Genomic DNA, 21,722 nt, shown 5'->3' with positions numbered 1-21,722 from the left:
AGTCTCTGTGCTTTCCCCTCATCGTTTGCTGTCATGGAGGAACCAAACGACTCCAAGTCCAGCTGAAGTATCTACCCAGGCAGGCGCCATTCAGAAACGCTATGGAAGACCATAGCGTGAAGCATTTCACTGAGAAACAATTGAGAAAGTTTTAAGATCATGAAACTTGAAAAGAGCAGCTCGATTTAGAAGCAGGCCATGAGAACGGTAATGCAGGCTCAGTTTACAGTGTCTTAGGAGCCAGATGGTTCTACATGTGAGGTGCTGACATGTGAGCCAGACAGCTTAGGTTCTGTCTGTTAAGCTGTCCCAAGGTGGAGTCACCTAAGACGCTGAGATGAACGACTTGTGCAGGACCCTGCTCCTTCAGGGGAAGCGGAACTAAACGGTCTGTACTTTCAGAAGCCTGCTGGCCCCTTCCTTTCAGCAGAACAACTTGAAACAGCCCCTGTTATCCTAACAGCCACAGGCCCTTTCCTCTGTAAACATTTACTCACTGCAGCTCCTCTTGCCTGCGTTGGTTCCTTCTCCCTTAATGCCTTCCTGTCCAACTAAAACCATCCCTATAAGACCCCAGACTCCGCCTTTTGGTGCAGTTCTCTCTTGTCTTGGAGACCATGCATTCCTGCATTAAATAAAACCTTTCTGCCTCAGTATGGCTCTGGCAGACTCATTCTCCTGCTAAACTTCCAGCCTTCCCTGAAACCAGCCTTGGAAGGAGATAACCAACTCTTAAAAGTTGTCCTCTGACCTCCATATGCTTGCTATGGCTTGCTGTGGCATGTACACACACACACACACACACACACACACAGGCAGAGAGGCATGAATGAACGCATTTATGCACAAATTAGGCTGGGCGTGATAATACACGCTATAATTCCAGCATCTGAGAAGCTGAGGCAGCACAGGTTGGGGGACCACTTTTGAGAGTGAACTATGCAGGGAGATACTGCCTTTAAAAAGAAAGTGATTTCAGGCCTGAATTAAAATAAACTTTATAGTCAAGTATGATCTTCTGACATATTTCTGTCTGTCCTGGAACTTGCTATGTTGACCAGGCTGGCCTCAAACTCACAATGATCCACCTGCCCCTGACTCCCAAGTGCTGGGATTAAAGACATACACCCCAACACCAAACCCAAACAATGTCTTTAACACTAATTTTAACACTAACAAATGTCTTATACTCTTAATATATTTAAGAGTCAGGGCCAGGCAGTGGTGGCACACGCCTTTAATCCCAGCACTTGGGAGGCAGAGGCAGGCAGATTTCTGAGTTCAACGCTAGCCTGGTCTACAGAGTGAGTTCCAGGACAGCCAGGGCTACACAGAGAAACCCTGTCTCGAAAAACCAAAAAAAAAAAAAAAAAATTAAACAGGTCAAATCAACAGTGAGACGTTATTTTACAGTCATTAGAATGGCTATTCTCTATTAGACTAGGTGGCACAGGCCTTTAATCCCAGCTACACGGGAGGCTGAGGCAGAAGGATTTTAGGTTGAAGGCCTGTCTAGTCTACAGAGCAAGAACATCCTGGACAGGTTAGTGAGAACTTGTTCAGGTGAAAAAAAAGGAGGGCTGGGGATGTAGGGTGCTCAGCACGTGTGAGGCTCTGGCTCCATACCCAGTAATGCAGTATACTCATGGGATAGACTCGGGAACAAATGGCTATTCTCACAGTACCCCACAGAAGCACAGGCAAGTGTTGAGGACAATCTGGAGGATTTGGAGCTCTGACATGTTGCTGGGACTTGCGATAGTACTGTGGGAAATAGCATAGGTGATCCTGGTGTTACAGCTTATGAGTGTAACCCCAGTGAGGCTGCAGCAGGAGGATTGCTTGTGTGTTCAAGGTCTACATGGGTCTACAAGATTCATGGGCTATGTTGTGCGTTCTGGACTCACCTGGCTACGGTGGTACTTTGGTTAATAAAATTCAGCAAAAAACCAAAAAGGGCTAGGGACATGGCTGAGTTAGTAGAAGGCCCTGGGTTTAATTCTCCAGAACTTCAGAAACTGACTGTGGTGGTGCACTGTAATGGTAGTGCTCAAAGGAAGAGGGAAGAGGATCAGAAGTTCCAAGTCGCTGGGCAGTGGTGGTGCACGTCTTTAATCCCAGCACTTGGGAGGCAGAGGTAGGCGGATTTCTGAGTTCGAGGCCAGCCTGGTCTACAGAGTGAGTTCTAGGACAGCCAGGGCTACACAGAGAAACCCTGTCTTGAAAAACCAAAAAAAAAAGAAAAGAAAAACAGTTAGGAATCAGGGAGATCTGGATTTGAAGGTAATTCTTAGCTACACAATGAGTTTGAGGGTAGCCTAAGTTCCTATCTCAAAAGGGGGGGAGGGAGAATTCATGTGATTAATATGTTTTATAATAATACATTTCTTACTCTTCCCTTTTAAGAATGAAAACGTTTTCTTTGGAGTTGGAGAGCCAGCTCAGTGGTTAAGTGTGGTTCTTTTCCTCCAGAGGATCCAAATTTGATTTTCAGTGCCCAAACTGTGTAGTTCCTAACTGCTTATAACTTCAGCTCAGAGATAGGGTCCGAGACCTTCTTCTAGCCTCCAAGGCTGCCTTGTAACATGCACATAAATGAAAAGAAAAATAAATATTTAAAAACATTTTTAAAAATCCCCAGAGGCTGGAGAGATAGCTCAGCGGTTAAAAGCACTGACTGCTCTTCCAGAGGTCCTGAGTTCAATTCTCAGTCACCACATGGTGGCTCACAGTCATCTGTAACAGGATCCTATGCCCTCTTCTGGTGTGTCTGAAGACAACTACAGTGTATTCATATAAATAAAATAAATAAATCTTTTAAAAAACAGATATATTGAAAGAAAACAGTAGCTTAGATGCCTTAGTGGTATATGACTTTAATCCCAGTATGCTGAGGCAGGAGGATCATGAGTTCAAGATCAGTCTGGAGTACACAGCAAGACTATTTCTCAAAACCTCTCCTTCCACCCTAAAATCCCCAAATGACAAATAACCTGCTTATATCAGGTATCCAGCTGACTGATTGTTCAGCTCTACTGATCAAAACTCTTGTCTAGCTTCCTGAAATGAGTATTTCATGATATTTTAATTTTTAGTTAGAATCTATAGGTAAGGATTTCTGGTGACTCTAACATTCCCTCCCCTTTATTCTGATATATTTGATTATCTCTCTCTCCTTTCTCTCTCTCTCTCTCTCTCTCTCTCTCTCTCTCTCCCTTTCTTTCTTTCTTTCTTTTTCTCTTTTTCTCTTTTGACAGTGTCTTTCTGGCTTTTTTGGAGCTACATAGACCAGGCTGGCCTTGAACACACAGAGATCTGATTGTCTCTGCCTTCTGAGTGTGCATTGCCACATCCAGCTAACATTTCCTTTCTTTTAAAAAGATTTATTTAACATGTGTATATTGTCCTTGTTTTTAGACACACCAGAAGATGCAGCAGATTCCATTACAGATGGTTGTGAGCTACCTTATAGGTGCTGGGAATTGAACTCAGGACCTCTGGAAGAGCAACCAGTACTCCTGACTGCTGAGCCATCTCTCTACCCCTTCTATTTCCTTTCTTAAAGCTTGACTTTAGGGATGAGGGTGGTGCTTAGAATGTAAAGCGCTTGCTTAGAAACTGCAAAGACCTGGGTTCAATGCCCAACACCACATAAAACTGGGCCCAGTGTTGCACACTTAAAGTCCTCACACTGAGGAGATGGAGGTAGGAGGGTCAGGAGTTTGAGGCAATTCTTGCTACATCCTGGACTATGTGAGACCCTTCCTCAAAAAAAAAAAATCAACCTAATCCTCAGCTACCTAGCAAGTTCCTGGTCAGCCTGGGATACATAGAGTTGTAGCTGAGTGGTTAACCTGGGCTACACAGTGTTGTAGCTGAGTGGTCAGCCTGGGCTACATAGTGTTGTAGCTGAATGATGTATGGCAATGAGCCTTTCCCAGAGCATGAATTCCAAATGAGTTTTCCTACTTAAAAGGACCAGGTGTCACTGGAGCCATGGCTGATGCCAGACTCCAGGCTGGAAAATATAACGTGCACTGGGAGTTTCTGAGCACTTTGCACAGTAAGGAACGTGTATGAGAATACTGCCAAGATGTGATGCCTACTTCCAGGGTTTGGCAGTATAGCCCTACACACCTGCTGTCCAGAGTCTGGGTTATGCTTGTTGCCCTGGCCTTTACTCTATAACTGTCATATTGTGTTGTGTGACAAAACTTTTCCTGGGGAGACACATGTATCGACTCACCTCAGGGAGCCCATGGCAGACTGAACTACAGATGCTGCCAAAGTCAAGTTTGGTGAACCATGAGTTTTATTGGGATTGTGGGCAAGGAATTCAGAGCAGAAATGATTCAAAGACAGCTGCATCATCAAAGCCCACCCCAGCATGGGTGGCAGCTCATAAAGCTAGGAATCTGGAACACACTGCACAGCCTACTGGCAGCTCAACAGGTTGGAAAGTGTTCTTCAAAGGTGGCTCAGTTGGTCTAAACCTCTTCAAGGCAGCTGGGTTGGCTTCTGCTTCTTCCAGGTAGCTGATCTAGTCTCAGAGTCTTCTTTGTTGCATGGTTTTGGAGCTGAGCCTAATGAATCTGATCAGTTTCAGGGACTTCCTGAGATTCCTTTAGTTTACCTTCTTTCTTTAAAAGCTTCCCTGAAGGATAGAATGTTTCAATGTCAGAGGAAACTATTATACAACTTGTGCTCACACTATTCAAGAGAGACCCTCCTCTCTCCTATCAGGTGGAAAAGTAAACTTTCATTCACTCATCTCTTTGACAGCTCCATCCTTCATCTGCCCCCACCCCATTAAATACTTCCAGTAAAGACTATTTAACGGATGTTTTAGTTTTTAAAATTGCATTAATTGGGTCTGGAGAGATGGCTTAGCAGTTAAGAGCACTTGTTGTTCTTCAAGAGGATCTAGAGGTGCTCCCTGTGCCCATTTTGTGTTTCCTGGGGAGTGGGGACTGGGAGGATGTTTTCAACTGGCTTAATGGGCAGGAGGCTTTCCCGAATGGCTCCAGGTGAAGGTGGTGACTTTGGCCAGATGCACACAGGAAACTGTCGGCAGGCTTTGCTTCTTTACAGTGTGTGATCTCAGCCTATGATCCCAGTTGCTTGGGTCACTGGGGCAGAATGATTGGAAATTCAAGGGCTTGGCTATGCTAGAGAGGAAGTTCAAGGCTAGCCTGGGCAATTTCTTGAGCCTTGTCTGAAGACCGAAAATGAGAGAAGGGCTGGGGATATCTCAGTGGTAGAGCACTTGGTTGGCATGTGGCAGGCCCTGGGTATGAAAAAAGAAAAGGAAAAACGCTCTTGACGCCATGGCTCAAGGCTGCTATGTCTGGCCTGTAGTAGTCCAGGAGGTTAAGGCAGGAGGGTGGGAAAATGAGGCTAACCTAGACTACACACAGAGAGACCCTAGTCTTAAACAGAACAAAACCAGAAAAGGTGATATCTGATGGCATTTCCTTTGGGGTTCAAGCACATTAGACGAGAGGCTTTGTGTGTACACGTGTGGAAGTCTCCTGAGGGCACGGAGGCCAAGATTGAATAAGAGTCCCTGCTTTTAAGGACCAGACTAGGACCAAGGTCCTTCTTGGAGGGCACTCAGCCATGACCACCCTGTACCTGCAGAGGGCGCCGCAGACACACTGAAGCGAAGCGAGCCTCCTGTCGGGTAGGACACCAAGGCCAGCAAAGCGTCTGGGAAAAGCTCCTCTAAAGGAACTCAAGAGCTTGAGTCAGGAGGGGATGAAAGTTGATGGAAAGAACAGAAAAGAAAGAGCAGATTAAAAAAAAAAAAAGGAGTCCTGTAACTGATCCCAGTTGTTCAGGTGCTTGAAGCTGTTTCCCCATCTACAGAGCTGACTGGGATGGGCGTGGGGAGAGCGGGGGTTCGGAAAGTGCTCTTACAGGATCCAACTTAGATTCAAACCTCAAGTGTCACCCGCCCTCTTTGCTCCTCCCGAGTCTGAGAATCCCCGCCACCGAGCAGCCTCCAGCTTGGAGTAGCGGATGTGAGCAACGCAGCAATCCTGGGTCCGGACTCCACGAAGCCTTGGCACGAGGGGATGACCTAGGACACCGGGCCAGAGCCCCATCGGACCCCGTTCTCCTTTCTCCTACCCATCTCCACCCCAAGCGCCCCGTCGCCGGCCGTCACCTGGGCGCTCCGGGGGCACGGCCCGGCCGGCGGGGCGCCGGGGCGGGGATGGGGGTGGGGGTGGGGGCCGGCGCCCCGTGGGAGGAGGCTAGCCACGTGACTCTCGAGGCTCGCCTGGGCTGCCAGGCGGGGAGCGCCGCTACGGCCCAGGAGGAGGCGGCGGGCGCGCAGCCCGAGCCGCGCGGAACTGGCCGTCGGGGTCCCGGGACAGCGGACCCCGGGGAGCGCCCATGCCATGGAGAAGCTGGCGGCCGGGCTGGCGGGGCTGCGCTGGAGCATGGGCGCTTTCCCGCTGGACCTCATCGTCAGCCGCTGTCGCCTACCCACGCTCGCCTGTCTCGGACCAGGTACCGGGTGTCCAGAGGGGAGACGGGGGCGGAGGACTCGAACAGTCGGGGCCTCGCTCCGTGGGAGCTGGCGGGACTGCTAGGCGTACTTGGTCCCTACCCTCCCTGTCCCCAGCGATGGGGGTCTTGCTTGTCTTCTGGGGCGGCTCCTGGGACAACCGGAGCCCCCAAGTCTGGGGACCGCTTCCTGGGCCCCACCTGCCGTCCACAGGGTTAGAAACTGGCCGCAGGGTTGCGACAAAGTTTTCAGTCCCCTCTGGAGCCAGTAGCACGGCTGAGTCTGTGGGCCGCTCTGTCGGTGCACCCCGCTTTCCCAGCGCCTGCCGGCCCCTGCCCGGGCCGCACCCCCTTGATCCCTTTGTCTCCAGCCTCTCACCTTCATCCTATTGCATCCCTTGGACCACGATACGTCTTTCCCTACCATGCCTTTTTGGGACCTTTCCTGAACTGTCCTTTGACATCCTGAGGCCCTTTGGCAATGGGCAGACTACCCTCTGGAGAGGCCTGAGAGAGCGGGCCTGGCCACCAGGCATCCCCCAACCCCCATCTCAGCACAGGACCCTGGCCCTCCCCCACCTCTCGTCCTATTTCTCCAGAAGGCCCCCGGGGTTCCGAAGATGGAACCGTATATGGGAGAGCCTGAAGGCTTCACAGAGCAAGAGGACTGTAGTGTTAGGGGAAAGGGGAGCTGTTTGGCTGGGGGAGGGGCGGGAGCCGGGGCTGGCAGCCAGGCCGGGGGTTTTGTGTGTGTGAAGAATAGGGGTTTGGCCCGCGTTGGCACACTCGCTTCCCTGAATGCTAATGGGACTCCTGTGCTGTCGTCTTCTTGGACTGGCAGCCCCTCCTCAGACCCGCAACAGCAAGAACTGGGCACAGTGAGCACCAGGCGGGCCGAAGCAGGTTCTATGGGATGTCGGTGTCCTGGTCCTTTAGGTGGAATACATGGAATCCAACTCTGGTGGGACCTTACCCACCGGCTCAGCGTGTGATCCCAGGACTGTGCCTGCAGCTGGACTGTGTCTGCTTGTGAATAGGAAATTCTGCCCTAGGTTCTTCCTGCTCACTTCCCACTCATTTCTTTGATACCCTTTTCTTTGAGTTCCTTTCTGAGTGCTTCTTTATGGCTAGGCCTTTTCTGTGCTTCCCTGACACCTGTGCATCCCATTCCACGGGGCTGCTGGCTTTTGGGGAGGTTCAAAGAGTATGGACATTCATTCACTAAATGAATGAATGAATGAGCAATAGTGTGGGATAGCCTAGCCGTCTGTGACAGTGTGGTTATGACTGTGGTCACCATTAGAGTATGGATGTATGCTTGAAGTTATGTGTCCTTGGACGTCCCCTCCTGGGTATGCATTCAGGAGGGGTCCCTTGATAGGATCTTGAGACTGAGTTGTGATGTTTGGGTGACAAGCATTTATCTTGTTGGGCGCAGTTGAACTATTATGGCTGATGATGACCCCTGGCTATTGGTGTGTATACCTGTGTGTGACTTTGGCCTGTGTCCCTGTGGAATAGTGGCGGGTGGGGCTTTTAAGGCTAGCCTTAGAAAGAGCTTGTAGAACTGGAGAGAACGGAGTTTCCTCCCCTCCAGGGGTTTGGAGGAGGAAGGCTCAGACACACCTCCCCTGTGCATGCTTGCACTTTACTGCACACGCATCCTCACATGCAGAATAGGAGGTCCTCCCCTGAAGGCCCTGAATACCCCACCCATTGTACACACTACATGGACGTGCTTTATGAAGTCCCCGATGTTAAAGTAAGCCATTTTCCATCCATTGGGATGGTAGAACATTTGTAAGAGGTGTGTGTGTGTGTGTGTGTGTGTGTGTGTGTGTGTGTGTAGTGTAGTGTGAGTGTGAGGGGGCTGGGAAGGAGACATCCCCACCCCCACTCTGCCCACCAGCTGCATCCAGGATACGCCCCATCAGTCTCCTGGAAGCTGGGCTGCCCCTCCTGCTCCCCTGGAAACCGTTGCTGGGGATGGAGCCTCTTGGGCCCAGACCCCTCCCAACTCCAGCACCTCTGCCCCTGGGCTGCTTCCCTCAGCCTAGGCTCCCTTCCTCCCCCTCCTCCACTCTGCTTTCCTAAATCCAGTGCATGTGCTACCTCAACTTTAAGAAATAGCTTCTCTGGGGCCGGGTTCCAGTGTCAGGGTGGGGTTCCCTCCCCTATCCTTTGAGGTCCTGTGAATGTGAGACTCCATGGCAGTGGGTAGAGAGGAAAAGTGTTTGAGAGATCCAGGAGTAGGCTCCTGTAAGCCCTGTCACTCTGAGCTAACAGTGACTGTGAGGGCCCTCATAGCCAGGACCCAGGGGGACAGATCCTTTCTAGTCCTTTCCTTTGCCACAACAGGGCCTTCCTTGCTTGGCCTGGGCACTGACGTGGCCGGATCCCACTGATGTGGATTTGCCCGGTCCTAAGGCCTGACTCCTGTCAAGAGCAACGTCTCTTTTACTCCACCCCGGCCTGGTGTCCCTCTCCTCCATGTCCCTACATGCCCTCAGCTCTGTTTCCTCCAATTGCTTCCTCCTCTCCTGAGGCCTGAACATGCCTGGAGGGCAGAAGCTGGCTGGCCCAGACTCATCCATTGGGAGTCCCCAGCCTCAGCTTGGGCCAGGACAGCAGGCACTCTGGTGGAATGATGAATGGGAGGCTGTGGATGCTGTAGTTCCTGAGTCCCCATAGGGAGTCAGAGCTTTGAGGCTCAGGCCAGACCCACAACACAGCTGAAAGCCTCTGCTGGTGTTGCTGACCAACCAGTACAGGGATCACAGGGCACCATCCCCAGGCAGGGGCTTGCTGAGGAGGTTGGGGTGTGGGGGGGGGAATGTCACCCAGTCTTTTTTGTCTTCCTCTCTTGACTCTTATTTCCTTCTTCCTCTCTCTTTCTTTCTCTCCCAGGGGAGTATGCTGAGGGCGTCAGTGAACGAGATATCTTGCTCATCCACTCCTGCCGCCAGTGGACTACAGTGACAGCTCACACCCTGGAGGAGGGCCACTATGTCATTGGACCCAAGATTGACATCCCCCTGCAGTACCCAGGTGTGCCCTGCTAGGGCTAGATGGCTTAAGATCTCAGCAAGGGGAAGCAGGAGAAGCTGGGACCAAGGGTGCAGGGGGGATGTTCAGGGAAAGCCAGTGATGGCCACCTGTCCTTGGAGCTGCAAGGATGAGCCAGGGCATGCTAGAGGGAGGTGACTGGAGGCCAGGGCTAGAGTTAGGGCTTGGGAGTTTCAGTATCTGGCATTCGGGCTTACAGACTTATTGACTCTTCTTTTATATTTTAGAGACAGGTTCTTGCCATGTAGCTAAGGCTGGCTTTGAACTCAGATTTAGTCTTTTGTCTCAGCCTCCCAAGTACTGTGATTTTAAACATGAGCCACTATGGTAGGTCCATTTTATTTTTAAATGTATTTTGAAGTAATGATGAAAACTACCCACTTTTAAGAAAAGACAGGGTTTCACTGTATAGATCAGGCTGAGACTCGACCTCACAGAGCTCTGTTTGCCTTTCAAGTACTAGGGACGAAAGGTGAGCACCAGCACAGTGGGCAGAATATACACGGATCTTTAAGCAACTAGAAATCAGACTTTATCCTTAACTGGAGAGGTTCGAGGCTGTACCCTGAATTGCGTTTAACTCCACTCCCAAAGAGAAGGTCTGCTAGGCTCTGCTCAGTACCAGGCGGCCCTGACCAAGGCCAACTTGTGCTGCCTGTCAGCACTGAATACTCCTTTTCTCCAGTTTTGTGTTAAACTGTCTTCTTAGATTGGCTTTATAAACAATGCTAAAGTGTTAGATTTCTAAAGAATGTGCTAACTGCTTTTATGTGTTTTATATATTTTTTTATTTGTATTACTGAGGTTAAAATTAAGGCCTCATTCCTGCTAGACAAGTGCTCTACCTCTCAGGTACATTCCCAGTCCCTTCTCTACCTTTTCATTTTATTTTCTTTTTCTTTTTTCTTTTTTTTTTTTTTCGAGACAGGGTTTCTCTGTATAGCCCTGGCTGTCCTGGAACTCACTCTGTAGACCAGGCTGGCCTCGAACTCAGAAATCCACCTGTCTCTGCCTCCCAAGTGCTGGGATTAAAGGCGTGCGCCACCACTGCCCAGCTTCATTTTATTTTCTTTTTTCTTTTTTTTTTCCCTTTTTTTTAAAGTGATTATTTTATTTATTTACATTCCAAATGTTGTCTCTCTTTCTGATCTCCTCTCTGCAAACCTCCCTCACATACTCCCTACTCTTCCCCTCTAAGAAGGTGTTCACCCATCCACTCCTGTACCCCCCTCCCAGCATCTACCTTTGTTGGGGCAACAAGACTCCAGAGGACCAAGTGCCTTCCCTCCCATTGATGCCAGATAAGACAGTCCTCTGCTGCATACGTAGTGGGAGACATGGTCCCCCATGAATACTCTTTGGTTGGAGGTTCAGTCCTTGAGAGCTCCAAGGGGTCACTTTAGTTGACATTGTTGTTCTTCCTGTGGGGTTGCAACCCCTTCAGCTTCTTCAGGCCTTCCCCTAACTCTTCCATTAGGATCCCTGGGCTCAGTCCAGTGGTTAGCTGTGAGTATCTATCTCCATCTGTCTTGGTCAGGTGCTGGCAAACTCTCTCAGAGGATAGCTGTAGCAGGCTCCTATCAGGAAGCACTTCTTGGTGTCTAGTGTCAGGGTTTGGTGTGACAGATAGGATGGATCCCGAGGTGGGATGGTCCCTGGATGACCCTTCCTTCAGTCTCTGCTTCATTTTTTGTTCATATATTTCCCGTTGCTCTGAGTGTAGTGGTTCCTCTAGGATGGCTCAGGATATGGTGTCTTCACGGGAGCACTCATTTTATTTTCTATTACATTTTTAATTCTCTGTGTGTGTGTGTGTGTGTGTGTGTGCACATGCGCACGTAAGACAGCACACATGTGCAAGTCAGAGGACAACTTGCAGATTTTTGCCTTCTACCTTTGGTTCCTTGGGGCAAGGAACCAAACCCAGGTCTCCCAGCCTGGCTGCAAGCACCTTCATGAGCCATCTCAGTCATCCTTTATTTTGAGGCATAGTCTTGATAAGTTGCCTAGGTTTGCTCTGTAGCTCAGGCAGGTCTTGGACTTGTGCTCCTCCTGCCTCAGCCTTTTGAGTGGCTGGGTTACAGGTCTGCACCGTGTACCTTTGTGGGTTTTCTTTTTCTTTTTTGTCAGTTTTTCGAGACAGGGTTTCTCTGTGTAGCCCTGGCTGTCCTGGAACTCACACAATAGACCAGGCTGGTCTCGAACTCAGAAATCCGCCTGTCTCTGCCTCCCAAGTGCTGGGATTAAAGGAGTGCGCCACCACTGCCTGGCACCTTTGTGTTTTTAATGTAAGGTTTTGTTTGAAGAAAAGGTCTACTGCCAAAAGAAAGTGTAGCACTTCAGTTTTGCAGGTAAAGAAATCAAGGGCCACAGGAGGGCAGTGACCTGCTGTGGGTCACAGGGCCACTCGGAGAAGTCAAGGGCCAGAGCCCAGGTATTGTAACTACTGGATTCTGTTTATTGTACTGCGCCAGCACTACAGGCTCTTGTCCCCAAGGTATGAGTGCAATGCCATCCCAGAAATGTCTTCGTAAAAGCCCAGGGCAGCTACCATTCCAGATCCTGGGTTGGGGGCTGGCCACCATCATTTTGTCCTCACTGGTCGGCTCCCTTTAACAACTGGAGAGTGAGGCTCCCAATCAGTGCAGTCCGTCACTATTCAGCTCTCTGCCCCTATGTACAGCAAGGGCTGCAGCCTTTGGAGCCAAGAGGCCACAGTCTTTCCCTGGCCTTACCACTGCTCTCTCTGGCTTGGGCCTCTTTTGAGTCAAAGCTTAAACCTTGCCCCAGGTTTGAGCTCTTTATAAGACACTTTGCAGGGCTGGCCTCTGTACTTCTAATACTCCAGGGAGGAGCTGCCCCCACCATCTGGCTGACTTGAGGCTTCTGTCCTAGGCTGCAAGCTAGACATTCCCCTAGGTGAGAATCTAGCGTTTGTTCAGGTAGAGATCATTACTTTCTTGAACTAAAACCCTCCAGCAGTTTGTGAAGGCCTTCACAGTGGTACCAGTTTGGTTGTATCTTTACAACTGAAGTCACAGAGTTCCCAGAACACTATGAATGGAGGAGGGGAAGCCCCCATCCTTTACCCCTCCATTTTGATGCCTCCTTAGTGAGTGTGAGAGGTGGGGACAGGACAGTAGGGTGGCAGCTGGCCGGCAGAGCCTGTGGCCTCTGCTCCCTCTTCCGCTGGGGGCCTCACTTCGTGGGAGTGGAGAGGGGGGCTGGGCCTCCAAAGAGGCTCAGAGTGCAGGCTCCACGCTGAGCCCTCCCAATGAATTAATAATGGCACTGGCCCGGCCGGCTGTGGCCAGCGGGGGAGGGGTGAGACTGGGGGCGCTGCCACTGCTGCTGCCTGCTGTCTCCAGGCTGCGGGAGTCAGGGTGACTTGGTGTCTTGAGAAATCTGGGCCAGTGCTGCCTGAGGGTGCAAACACCTTCCCCAACCACGGGATATTTCCAGAGCCTTGGCCTTGGACTCTGCAGAGTCCTTGTCAGGTGCGCCCCTCTGCTCAATTCCAACGAGAGCCACGTAGTATAGATTCATTTTACATATGGGAAATCACAAAGTCCAGATAGCAAAAAAGTACACGTGCTGCTTGGTGGCAGAACTGAGACTCAGCCACATCCAAGTCTGAAGCCTATGCTCCTTCCCACCTAACCGCTGCGATGCAGAACCGAACGGGACTTTGTGCAAACTAGACAGTAGCAACTGAGTCACTACCGCCGTTCTTTACTGAGAGCTCGCCTGCCCAAGAGAGGTCAAGTTCTGAGAGGCCGCTGCAGGGTAGGGTGCTTCGGGCTGGAAAGGATGATCTCAGCACAGTGCAAATGTGCGACAGTCCCCAGATCCTGTAGTAGACCTTGCCACTAACACGGACATTGAGGGAGGCAGGAGAGGAAGCTTCAGGGCAAAGAAGGCTTCTAGAGGCCAACACGACTCCCGGGAGGTCTCCCTTCCTTCCTCCCGGCAGAAATGACCCGGCTGGGCGGCTGAGGGGGGCGGTGCTGGATACCATGGTTACATCGATCTTCCCTGCCACATCCTCCCAGGATCCAGCCCTGACTGGGCTCCAAATCGCGCCACAGGGGGCAGCAGGCATTTCTCCACGTCTGGCAGCTTGTGGCTAAGGGGTAGAGGTTCACGTGTGGATGTGAAGGAGACTGAAGCGGGTTAGAGAGTGTCAGTGTCCTCGGGACTCCTGCGCCTTGACTCTGGCCCCCTCCTTCTCCCTGATGCCTTGGGCTATGGCTCTTCTTCCCTCTAGCGTCTGGGAGATTGGGGCTGGACCAGGACCCTCACTTCGGTTTGCTCCAGGGCACCTCCGCTGTCCTCTCTTCTCTTTCTTAGTTTCTATCTTCTCCTTGGTGCTGGATGTTGATGGTTCAGGCCCTGCCTTTGGCCAGGGGCTCTTCAGGTCAGGCACCAGGGGTCTCTTAGTTTCCCTCTGCCTCTGGTTGGACATCGGGAGGGGCAGGAACCCTCTTCACTGTGCATTTATACTATGAGCAATGTGAGCTTTTTAGGGGGTCATAGGTCCCCAAAGGGTTAAGACCCTCTTTTCCACTTATGTAACTTACTGCCCCACAGGCTCAGTGGTGCTTCAGTCTGTTGCTCTTTCGTTCCCACATGTACAAGTGACACCATACTGTGGGGCACCAACAAGGGCCACTACCCTATGAGGCTATTTGTTGGTCTTCTAGGATCAGCCTCTGCCATGTTCGTCTTGGTCCCCAGTGTGGAACAGTCTACCATCCCTTCTGTGATCCACCAATAGGCCATGTGTATCACCCTCAGTCCTTTCCTCCTTGACTTCCTTCCCTCCTTGTCACTAGGGTGTGAGGGTCTTCCTTCTGAGTGTCCCATGGGTCTGCTCACTGTGTGCTGTTCCCTGGCTCTTCTGCAGGATTTGTTACTGGATTGCTTGCCCCAGTCTTACCAGAGCTTACTCGATCATTGTATTTTCTTGTTCAAACTCTTCCGGAGGGCTTCGTCCATTTTCTTTCCTGGTTTTATTGTTTGTGTGTGCACACATGTGCATGGGTATGTGTTGTTCTTGCAAGTATGTATGTCAAAGTGTATGGACACATGTATGTGCATGTGCACTTTGTGAAAAGCCCCAAGATTAACACCAGGTGCCCTCCTTGGTTGTTCCCTACTTTGTATACTGAGGCAGACTTGTCCTGAGCCTGTACTTTCTTCCTTCTGTTTGTCTGGCTAGTCTCCTTGCTCTGAGGATTTCTTATCTCCATTTCCTTTGAGCTGGGATTACAAGCTTTCCATGTGGGTGCTGGAGAGCTGAACTTTGGTCCTCATATTTGTATGACAAACACTTTGTCTGCTGAGTTTTCTCTCATTTCTTACAGAATAAAATGTCCATTCTGTAAAGTCCCTTTCATTGGAAAGGTATAGCTTCGCAATCCCCCCCCCCCTTCACAACAGACAGTTGTGAGCTGCCACGTGGTTGCTGGGAATTGAACTCAGTACCTCCGGAAGAGCAGCCTGTGCTCTTAACTGCTGAGCCATCTCTCCAGCTGGCCTGAATTTCTGGAAAGCAGACTGTTTACAGAACTGTCCAATCTGAAGGGACTTTGGTAGTGACTGACAGAACAGTGGGGTGGGGACGCCATGAATGTGAGCGAATTGTGGAGAAGGACCACAGCAGAACTAGAGAAACTATGTCTTCTCTCCATCACCCTCTGTTAGTCCTCACTGATTCCCAGCTTTTCCATCTGTGTGAAGGCAGAGTGGCTCTTAGCTTATCTTTAAGCTCATCACAAAAGCGGATCTGGTTGGCAAGGCGAGACAGACAATTTACATGATGTTTACATTATACCTTAGTATACCTGCCTTGTACCCACCTGAATTCCAGAGGGACTGGATGAGTTTGGGATAGCAATTAGTAAGCGACCTGATGTTCCTAGAATTCAGTCCTGGCCCCTAGCAGGTAAGCCCTCCCCCAGTAGCCTGTGTCCCCCGTGCAGGCAAATTCAAGCTCCTGGAGCAGGCTCGGGATGTGCGGGAGCCGGTGAGATACTTCAGCAGCGTGGAGGAGGTGGCCAGTGTCTTCCCTGATCGAATCTTTGTGATGGAAGCCATCACCTTCAGTGTCAAGGTTAGTCCTTTGGGAACGGGGTAGGACCTTCCCAAGCTTCCCTTTCTCTAGGTTAGAGTGTTGGAGAGTTGCTTCTGAGCACCCTTTGGTATAGTCAGGCCATGCCAGAAAAGCCCACTCACTAACTCAGTGGAAGTAGATGCAAGCATTTCCTAGGAAATGTGGTGAAGTAGGACTGGTGTGTGGAGGGGTTACGACCTGATTGTCTTGGGTGGGTGAGGTATTGTTATCATACAAATGATCAAGATGGCTTAATAAAATCTGCCGTGATTGAGCACTTTCAAAGTACCTCTCATACTATATGATACATATGATACTATATTCATATATTCATACTATATTCATAGTATCATATGAGGTAACTATAAGGACCTAAGGAAAACGTTAAAGTCGCAGATTCCTTCTAGTCTCAGTCCAGTGCTCTTGCTTTGATGTCAGCGACAGCTGAAGAGGAAGGAGAGCTTGAGGAGCTTGGAGCTGGTGTCTGACTTTCCTTGAGACCCTAGCTAGAGCCTCACCTTGTCTATGGGATTCCCCAGGTGGTGTCAGGCGAGTTCAGCGAGGACAGCGAGGTGTACAACTTCACACTGCACGCAGGTGACGAGCTCACTCTCATGGGCCAGGCAGAGATTCTGTGCGCCAAGACGACCAAGGAGCGCTCGCGCTTCACCACGCTCCTGCGCAAGCTGGGCCGTGCAGGGGCCTTGGCCGGAATCGGCGGTCCCGGGAGCATGGGTGCCACAGGGAGTGGCGGCGGGGCCGCCAAGCCCGTCAAAGGCAAGATGCCCTGTCTCATCTGCATGAACCACCGCACCAACGAGAGTCTGAGCCTGCCCTTCCAGTGCCAGGGCCGCTTCAGCACGCGCAGCCCGCTGGAGCTGCAGATGCAGGAGGGCGAGCACACGGTGCGCGCCATCATCGAGCGCGTGCGGCTGCCGGTGAATGTGCTGGTACCCAGCCGGCCGCCGCGCAACCCCTACGACCTCCATCCGGTGCGGGAGGGCCACTGCTACAAGCTGGTCAGCATCATCTCCAAGACGGTGGTGCTGGGGCTGGCGCTGCGCCGCGAGGGCCCGGCGCCCCTCCACTTCCTGCTGCTCACCGACACGCCGCGCTTCACTCTGCCGCAGGGTCTGCTGGCCGGGGACCCGCGCGTCGAGCGCCTGGTGCGCGACAGCGCCTCCTACTGCCGCGAGCGCTTCGATCCGGACGAGTACTCCACTGCGGTGCGCGAGGCGCCCGCGGAGCTCGCCGACGACTGCGCCAGCCCGCGCCGTGCGCGCCTCTGCCTGCCCGCGCCGCGCGCCCCCGGGCCGGTCTGCGCGCCTGGACCGCCGGGTCGCCTGGGTCCCGCCCTGCCTGCGCCCGGCGACGGCGACCAGGAGTACGTGAGCCCCGATTGGGCGAGTGCGCCCGAGCCCGCGGCTGCGTGCGCTGAGATCCCCTACGAGGAACTGTGGGTGCACCAAGCCCCCGAGAGCCTCGCCGACGCCCGTGCACGGCCACTGGCCGGGCCGGACCTCATCTCCTTCGGTACCGTGGGGCCCCCACGGCATGAACCAGAGGCACCACCGCCTCCTGTACCCCCCAAATCTGAAGCGGTGAGTGAGCTCTGCTCAGTCCTTGAAGGAATTTAGACAGCTTTTAGAGGTACACGGAGGTTCCGTGCTCCTGGGGAGTGACAAGATGACCAGAGCCAAGGGGGAAGGAGAGGGGAAAAGACCAAGGCACACACATGCAAGGCTTAGAGAATTGAGGGTGAGCTGGAAAAGGGTTACCTGTTGTTACATGATGGAAAAGTTCTGAGGTGCAGTAAATGTGGGAAATGTGAGTAATCTCCAGCAACCCCTGAACTGAGTTAGAACCACATTATAGGCTCTGATACGCTCTGCGCTGATATTTAACGGCCCCCCACTTATTTGTCCACAGGACATTTCCCTTATCAATCACACCTTTTAACACACTCTTTGGGGCACTTAATTTGTAAGGACAGGTAGCAGGTCCCTTTCCTTTTCTCTGAAGAAGGAATATCTTTATCGCCCCCACTCCCACCCTGTCCTCCAATCTACCAACCTTCACAATGAATTTGTGATGGAATAGAGACAGAGTCTGAGGGACAAATAGGCTGGAAATAGACTAGGGGTGTCTAGACAGGGCGGCCTCCATTCTGTGTCGGACGAGGTCTCAGGCCCAGGCCCACCTGCTTGGAAGGTGAGGTAAGGAGGGCCAGCTGCCCAGTGAGGCAGTCATGATCTTCTGTCTGCAGGTGAAGGAAGAGTGCCGCCTGCTTCACGCCCCTCCTGTGCCCCCTAGGGGTGGCGGCAGCAGCTGCAGCAGGCTCACAGGTAGCCCTCCAGTGCCGCCCCGGTTTCCCAAGCTGCAGCCCGTCCACTCGCCCAGCACCAGCCTCTCCTACTATTCCCCTGGCCTGCAGGATGGGTGAGTTGCTACCTTGGTCTCTGGCTTTGCTCGGATGCATGGGGTAGTGGGTGGTCACTCCCTGCCCTGGTCACTCTGCTGCAGGGAGCACCTATCTTTCATTTCTTTTTAAAGATGTACTGATTTTATTTTATGTGTATGAATGTTTTGTCTGCATGTATGTATGGAGGTCAGAAGAGGTCTTCAGATCTCCTGGAACTGGAGTTATGAGTGGTTACGAGCTGCCATTTGGGTGTTGGGAACCTAACCAGGGTCCTCAGGAAAAGCAACGCGTGCTCTTAACCACAGAGCCTATCTTTAGCCTTGAGATTCTCATTTTTTCAATTTGTACTTTGTCAGTTTAATTTCTCCTGTTCTGACATGACTTGGGGACTCAGGGGATCCAAGAGGGTCTCAGGCTATACAGTAGAGGGATAGTTTCCTGCCAACAGCTCTGGGGTCCTGTGACTGTCACTTCCCACTCTGTCTGCCTTATGTGTGCATCCTGTGTGTCTGTCTCTGCTTATAGGACAGGATCCCGCAGTGGCAGTGGTTCCCCGTCACCGGATGCATACTCTCTCTATTGCTACCCTTGCACTTGGGGAGATTGTAAAGCCAGCGAATCCTCTAGTCGCCCATCACCAGGACCCCTACTTTCTACCACCACTCAGCCCAGCCAGGCCTCGAGAGCCCTAGCAGAGCCCCTGAGCAGTCGAACCACCTCCCTCTTGGGGGCTGACACCCCAGTGCTTAAGAACTACCATAGCTGCCCGCCTCTGTTCAAGCCCTCTCGTCCCCAGAAGTCCTTTGCTCCCTTTAGTGCGCTCAACCCCTTCTCTGGGCCCGCCCACCCTTCAGGTGTTACAGCGGCCTCTTCCTCTGGGTCCACATCCACCTCGGGTACCCTGGCTACCTCCAGCCCCACACACTCCCCAGGCCCAGGCCCACAGGGCCAAGGTTACTCAGCTGCTCTCTCCTCCTCTTTGTCGTCCTCTGAGTGGCAGGAGCCAGCCCTGGAGCCCCTGGACCCATTTGAGCTGGGGCAGGCCAGTCCTCCTGAGCTGGAGCTGCTGCGCTGTCAGGAGCCCAGAGCTGCGGGGGCACCTGTGTCCGGACCTTGCCTTTCACCACTTGGTCCGCCTAAGGCCTTTGAGCCCGAAGGTTTGGTGCTGAGGCAGGTCCCTGCCTCACTGTCACCAGCTGCCTTGCAGGGACCTGAGGCAGGAGGAACCCTACTCTTTCTCACCCAAGGGTGCCTGGAAGGGCCTCCTGGCAGCCCCCGGGAGGGAGCCACAGGCGCTGGAGTCCGGGATGGTTCCTCGTGGCAGCCACCAGCAGACTTGTCTGCACTCTCCCTGGAAGAGGTCTCGCGTAGTCTGCGCTTCATTGGGCTCTCAGAGGACGTGGTGAGCTTCTTTGCCCGAGAACGCATTGACGGAAGCATCTTCGTGCAGCTCAGTGAAGACATCTTGGCTGATGACTTTCATCTTACCAAGCTTCAGGTCAAGAAGATCATGCAGTTCATCAAAGGCTGGAGACCCAAGATCTGAACTGTTCGGCTGGCTGCTGCTTGGCCTCAACTCTGGGAGCAGAGGTCCTGGGGCTTAACTTGGGTCTGCCAGAAACAGCAGTCCCAGAGGCAGGTCCTTCCTGCAGAGAAAATGTGGGCCAAGATGGAGGCTGCTCTGGAACACTGAGTGTTCCAGGGGAGATACACTGGGAACGGTGGCCCTTTGGGGCCAGACCCTGCAGGAGCATGTCACTGCTCTGCAGCCGCCCCGTGAGGGTTTTAGTGCCATTCCCACAGCAGGGTAAAGGTGGAGTGTATGTCATCGGGTGACTTTGTGCTGGTAGAATGCCTTTCTCTGCCCTGCTGCAGCCTTTCACAACCACACACTTCTCAGCCCTCTATGTTCAGGTTAGAGACGAGGGAAGATGGCTCATCCTTTTAAGCACAGTGTCCCCAAAGTGCCCTTTCTTTCACACTCTGTGGGCTTTGGCCTGCAGCTCTTCCAGAGTTAGGGATGTGATTTCTGTCTGTGAGGTACCCCTTGCCCTAGTGAATCAGTTACAGGCCTATGTCCAGCACCAGAGTCCCTGTCCTGATGTCATCACAAATAGCCTGTTGCTTTCCACAGGGCAGTCTGAGGACCTGAGGGAGAGGAGCCAGACATAGGCCAGCTACCTCTACCCCACCAGTCTCCTGCCATCAGCTTTGGCTCTACTGGACTCTTGGTGTCCTTCTCGGTGTATCACTGATAACAGGACAGTGTAGCTGGTGATAGTGTAGGTGGTAAGTGGCTCAGGAAGGCTGCTTGCTCCTGAGCCCAGTCATGAACTTCTTCACACGGTTCAGATCTTCGTGCCCTTCAGTGTTAAGTATGGTGATCTGTTTGACAGTAGAGGCCTGGCTAATGGACACCCCTCACCCTCATTCTTCAGCACCTCTAACAAGAACCACTCATGGCCTCTGGTGTCAGGGCCCCAGAGGTAGCAGTTGTCTCGTCGGCATTCCCTGGCCTACCTAGATATTTATTTCTTGTGTTTTATGGACAGACAAGCCCTGCCCGTCTGCCTTTCAGACGGAAACAAGGAACCTTATGCTGCGCTGTCTGTCTTCTCACCGTTGTTTAATGAAACCTCAAGGAATAAGGAAATAAAGGCTAGACCCCAGAGTAGTGAAAGAGTAAGTCCTTGGGCGTTGGCTGATTCTTTCTGTGGAAGGCCATGAGGACCAAGGGCGGGGAAGGACTCTGGAAACGGTCTGTGTGGCCTGCTCTTACACCCTGGATACACATGGATACACAGCAGTCCCCATGGGTGTTCACATGGAAATCTGTGGCCTGTGAAACCCTACCCTCCTGCAACAATCTTTTTCTTTTTTTGAGACAGTTCCTTGAACTCACAGAGATCCACCTGCCACCACTAGGCTGCTCAAGTCATTTTTATCAGAGCCCACACCCTCGAGCTTGCAGGGAAGATCCAGAAGTCAAAGCTCAGTGCCACCAGGTCTGGTGTAACTGCAGCTCTGCGCGCTCCAGAGACACATCAGTAGACACCTGGGTTTGGCCTTTGTGCAAGCCGCCAGTCCTCTGCCTTCTGGCTATCTGAAAATGCATCTAAGATGAGCAACGTTAGGACTGGTCTCCTAGTAGTGAACCTCAAGCCCCGGGGGAGCAGAGGTAAGCTCTGTCTGCCAGTCCCTGGGGGAATACGTGAAGCACTTCCGAGTGGGACAGCAGGAGTCAGCACGGTCTGAGAAGGCAAACTGGACCGGATGGGACCTGAATTAGGTTCCATACCCACTCGGTGACTCAGTGGGACCCAGTTAGGGGCCCAGCACTGTTTATACAGCTAGGCCCTGCTTCTCCCAGAGTGAGAACTTTGCCACAGAGGCCACAGAAGAGAGATAGGTTGATCTGTAGGCATCCATCTTCCTCAGTTTTGCAGGATTCTAAAACAGCAAGTCAGTGTTCCATCCTTTGCACAACTCTTCCCACAAGCATCCTGAGAAGCCCGGGATGAGGCATGCCAAGAAGGACGTTACAATGGCACAGTGAGGAAATGGTTTGGGAAAAGGAGTATCTTTCGCATCCTGGTACACCACGCC

The 21,722-nt window shown here is 52.1% G+C and overlaps 1 protein-coding gene across 1 annotated transcript; it reads left to right on the top strand.

Moving 5' to 3' along the window:
• Positions 1–6,314: 6,314 nt before the first annotated feature.
• Garem2 (GRB2 associated regulator of MAPK1 subtype 2) lies at positions 6,315–20,801 on the top strand. The gene is made up of 6 exons (XM_028782936.1): positions 6,315–6,516; positions 9,421–9,561; positions 15,564–15,694; positions 16,234–17,295; positions 17,961–18,133; positions 18,642–20,801. Exons 1-6 carry the CDS (start codon positions 6,405–6,407, stop codon positions 19,660–19,662), a joined length of 2,640 nt encoding a protein of 879 aa, XP_028638769.1. The 5' UTR covers positions 6,315–6,404; the 3' UTR covers positions 19,663–20,801.
• Positions 20,802–21,722: the final 921 nt, after the last annotated feature.

Source organism: Grammomys surdaster, unplaced genomic scaffold, assembly GCF_004785775.1.
Source record: "Grammomys surdaster isolate TR1022 unplaced genomic scaffold, NIH_TR_1.0 946, whole genome shotgun sequence".
NCBI classification, from domain to species: domain Eukaryota; kingdom Metazoa; phylum Chordata; class Mammalia; order Rodentia; family Muridae; genus Grammomys; species Grammomys surdaster.
Note: the sequence above shows the minus strand (reverse complement) of the source record. Positions and strands in the feature narration are given on the sequence as shown.

Bases quoted from the DNA above. Each gene is read 5' to 3' on its own strand.
- Garem2 (XM_028782936.1), top strand. From the start codon at position 6,405: ATGGAGAAGCTGGCGGCCGGGCTGGCGGGGCTGCGCTGGAGCATGGGC. The intron at 6,517-9,420 runs GTACCGGGTGTC...TTTCTCTCCCAG, and splicing joins GCTCGCCTGTCTCGGACCAG to GGGAGTATGCTGAGGGCGTC. The intron at 18,134-18,641 runs GTGAGTTGCTAC...CTCTGCTTATAG, and splicing joins TCCCCTGGCCTGCAGGATGG to GACAGGATCCCGCAGTGGCA.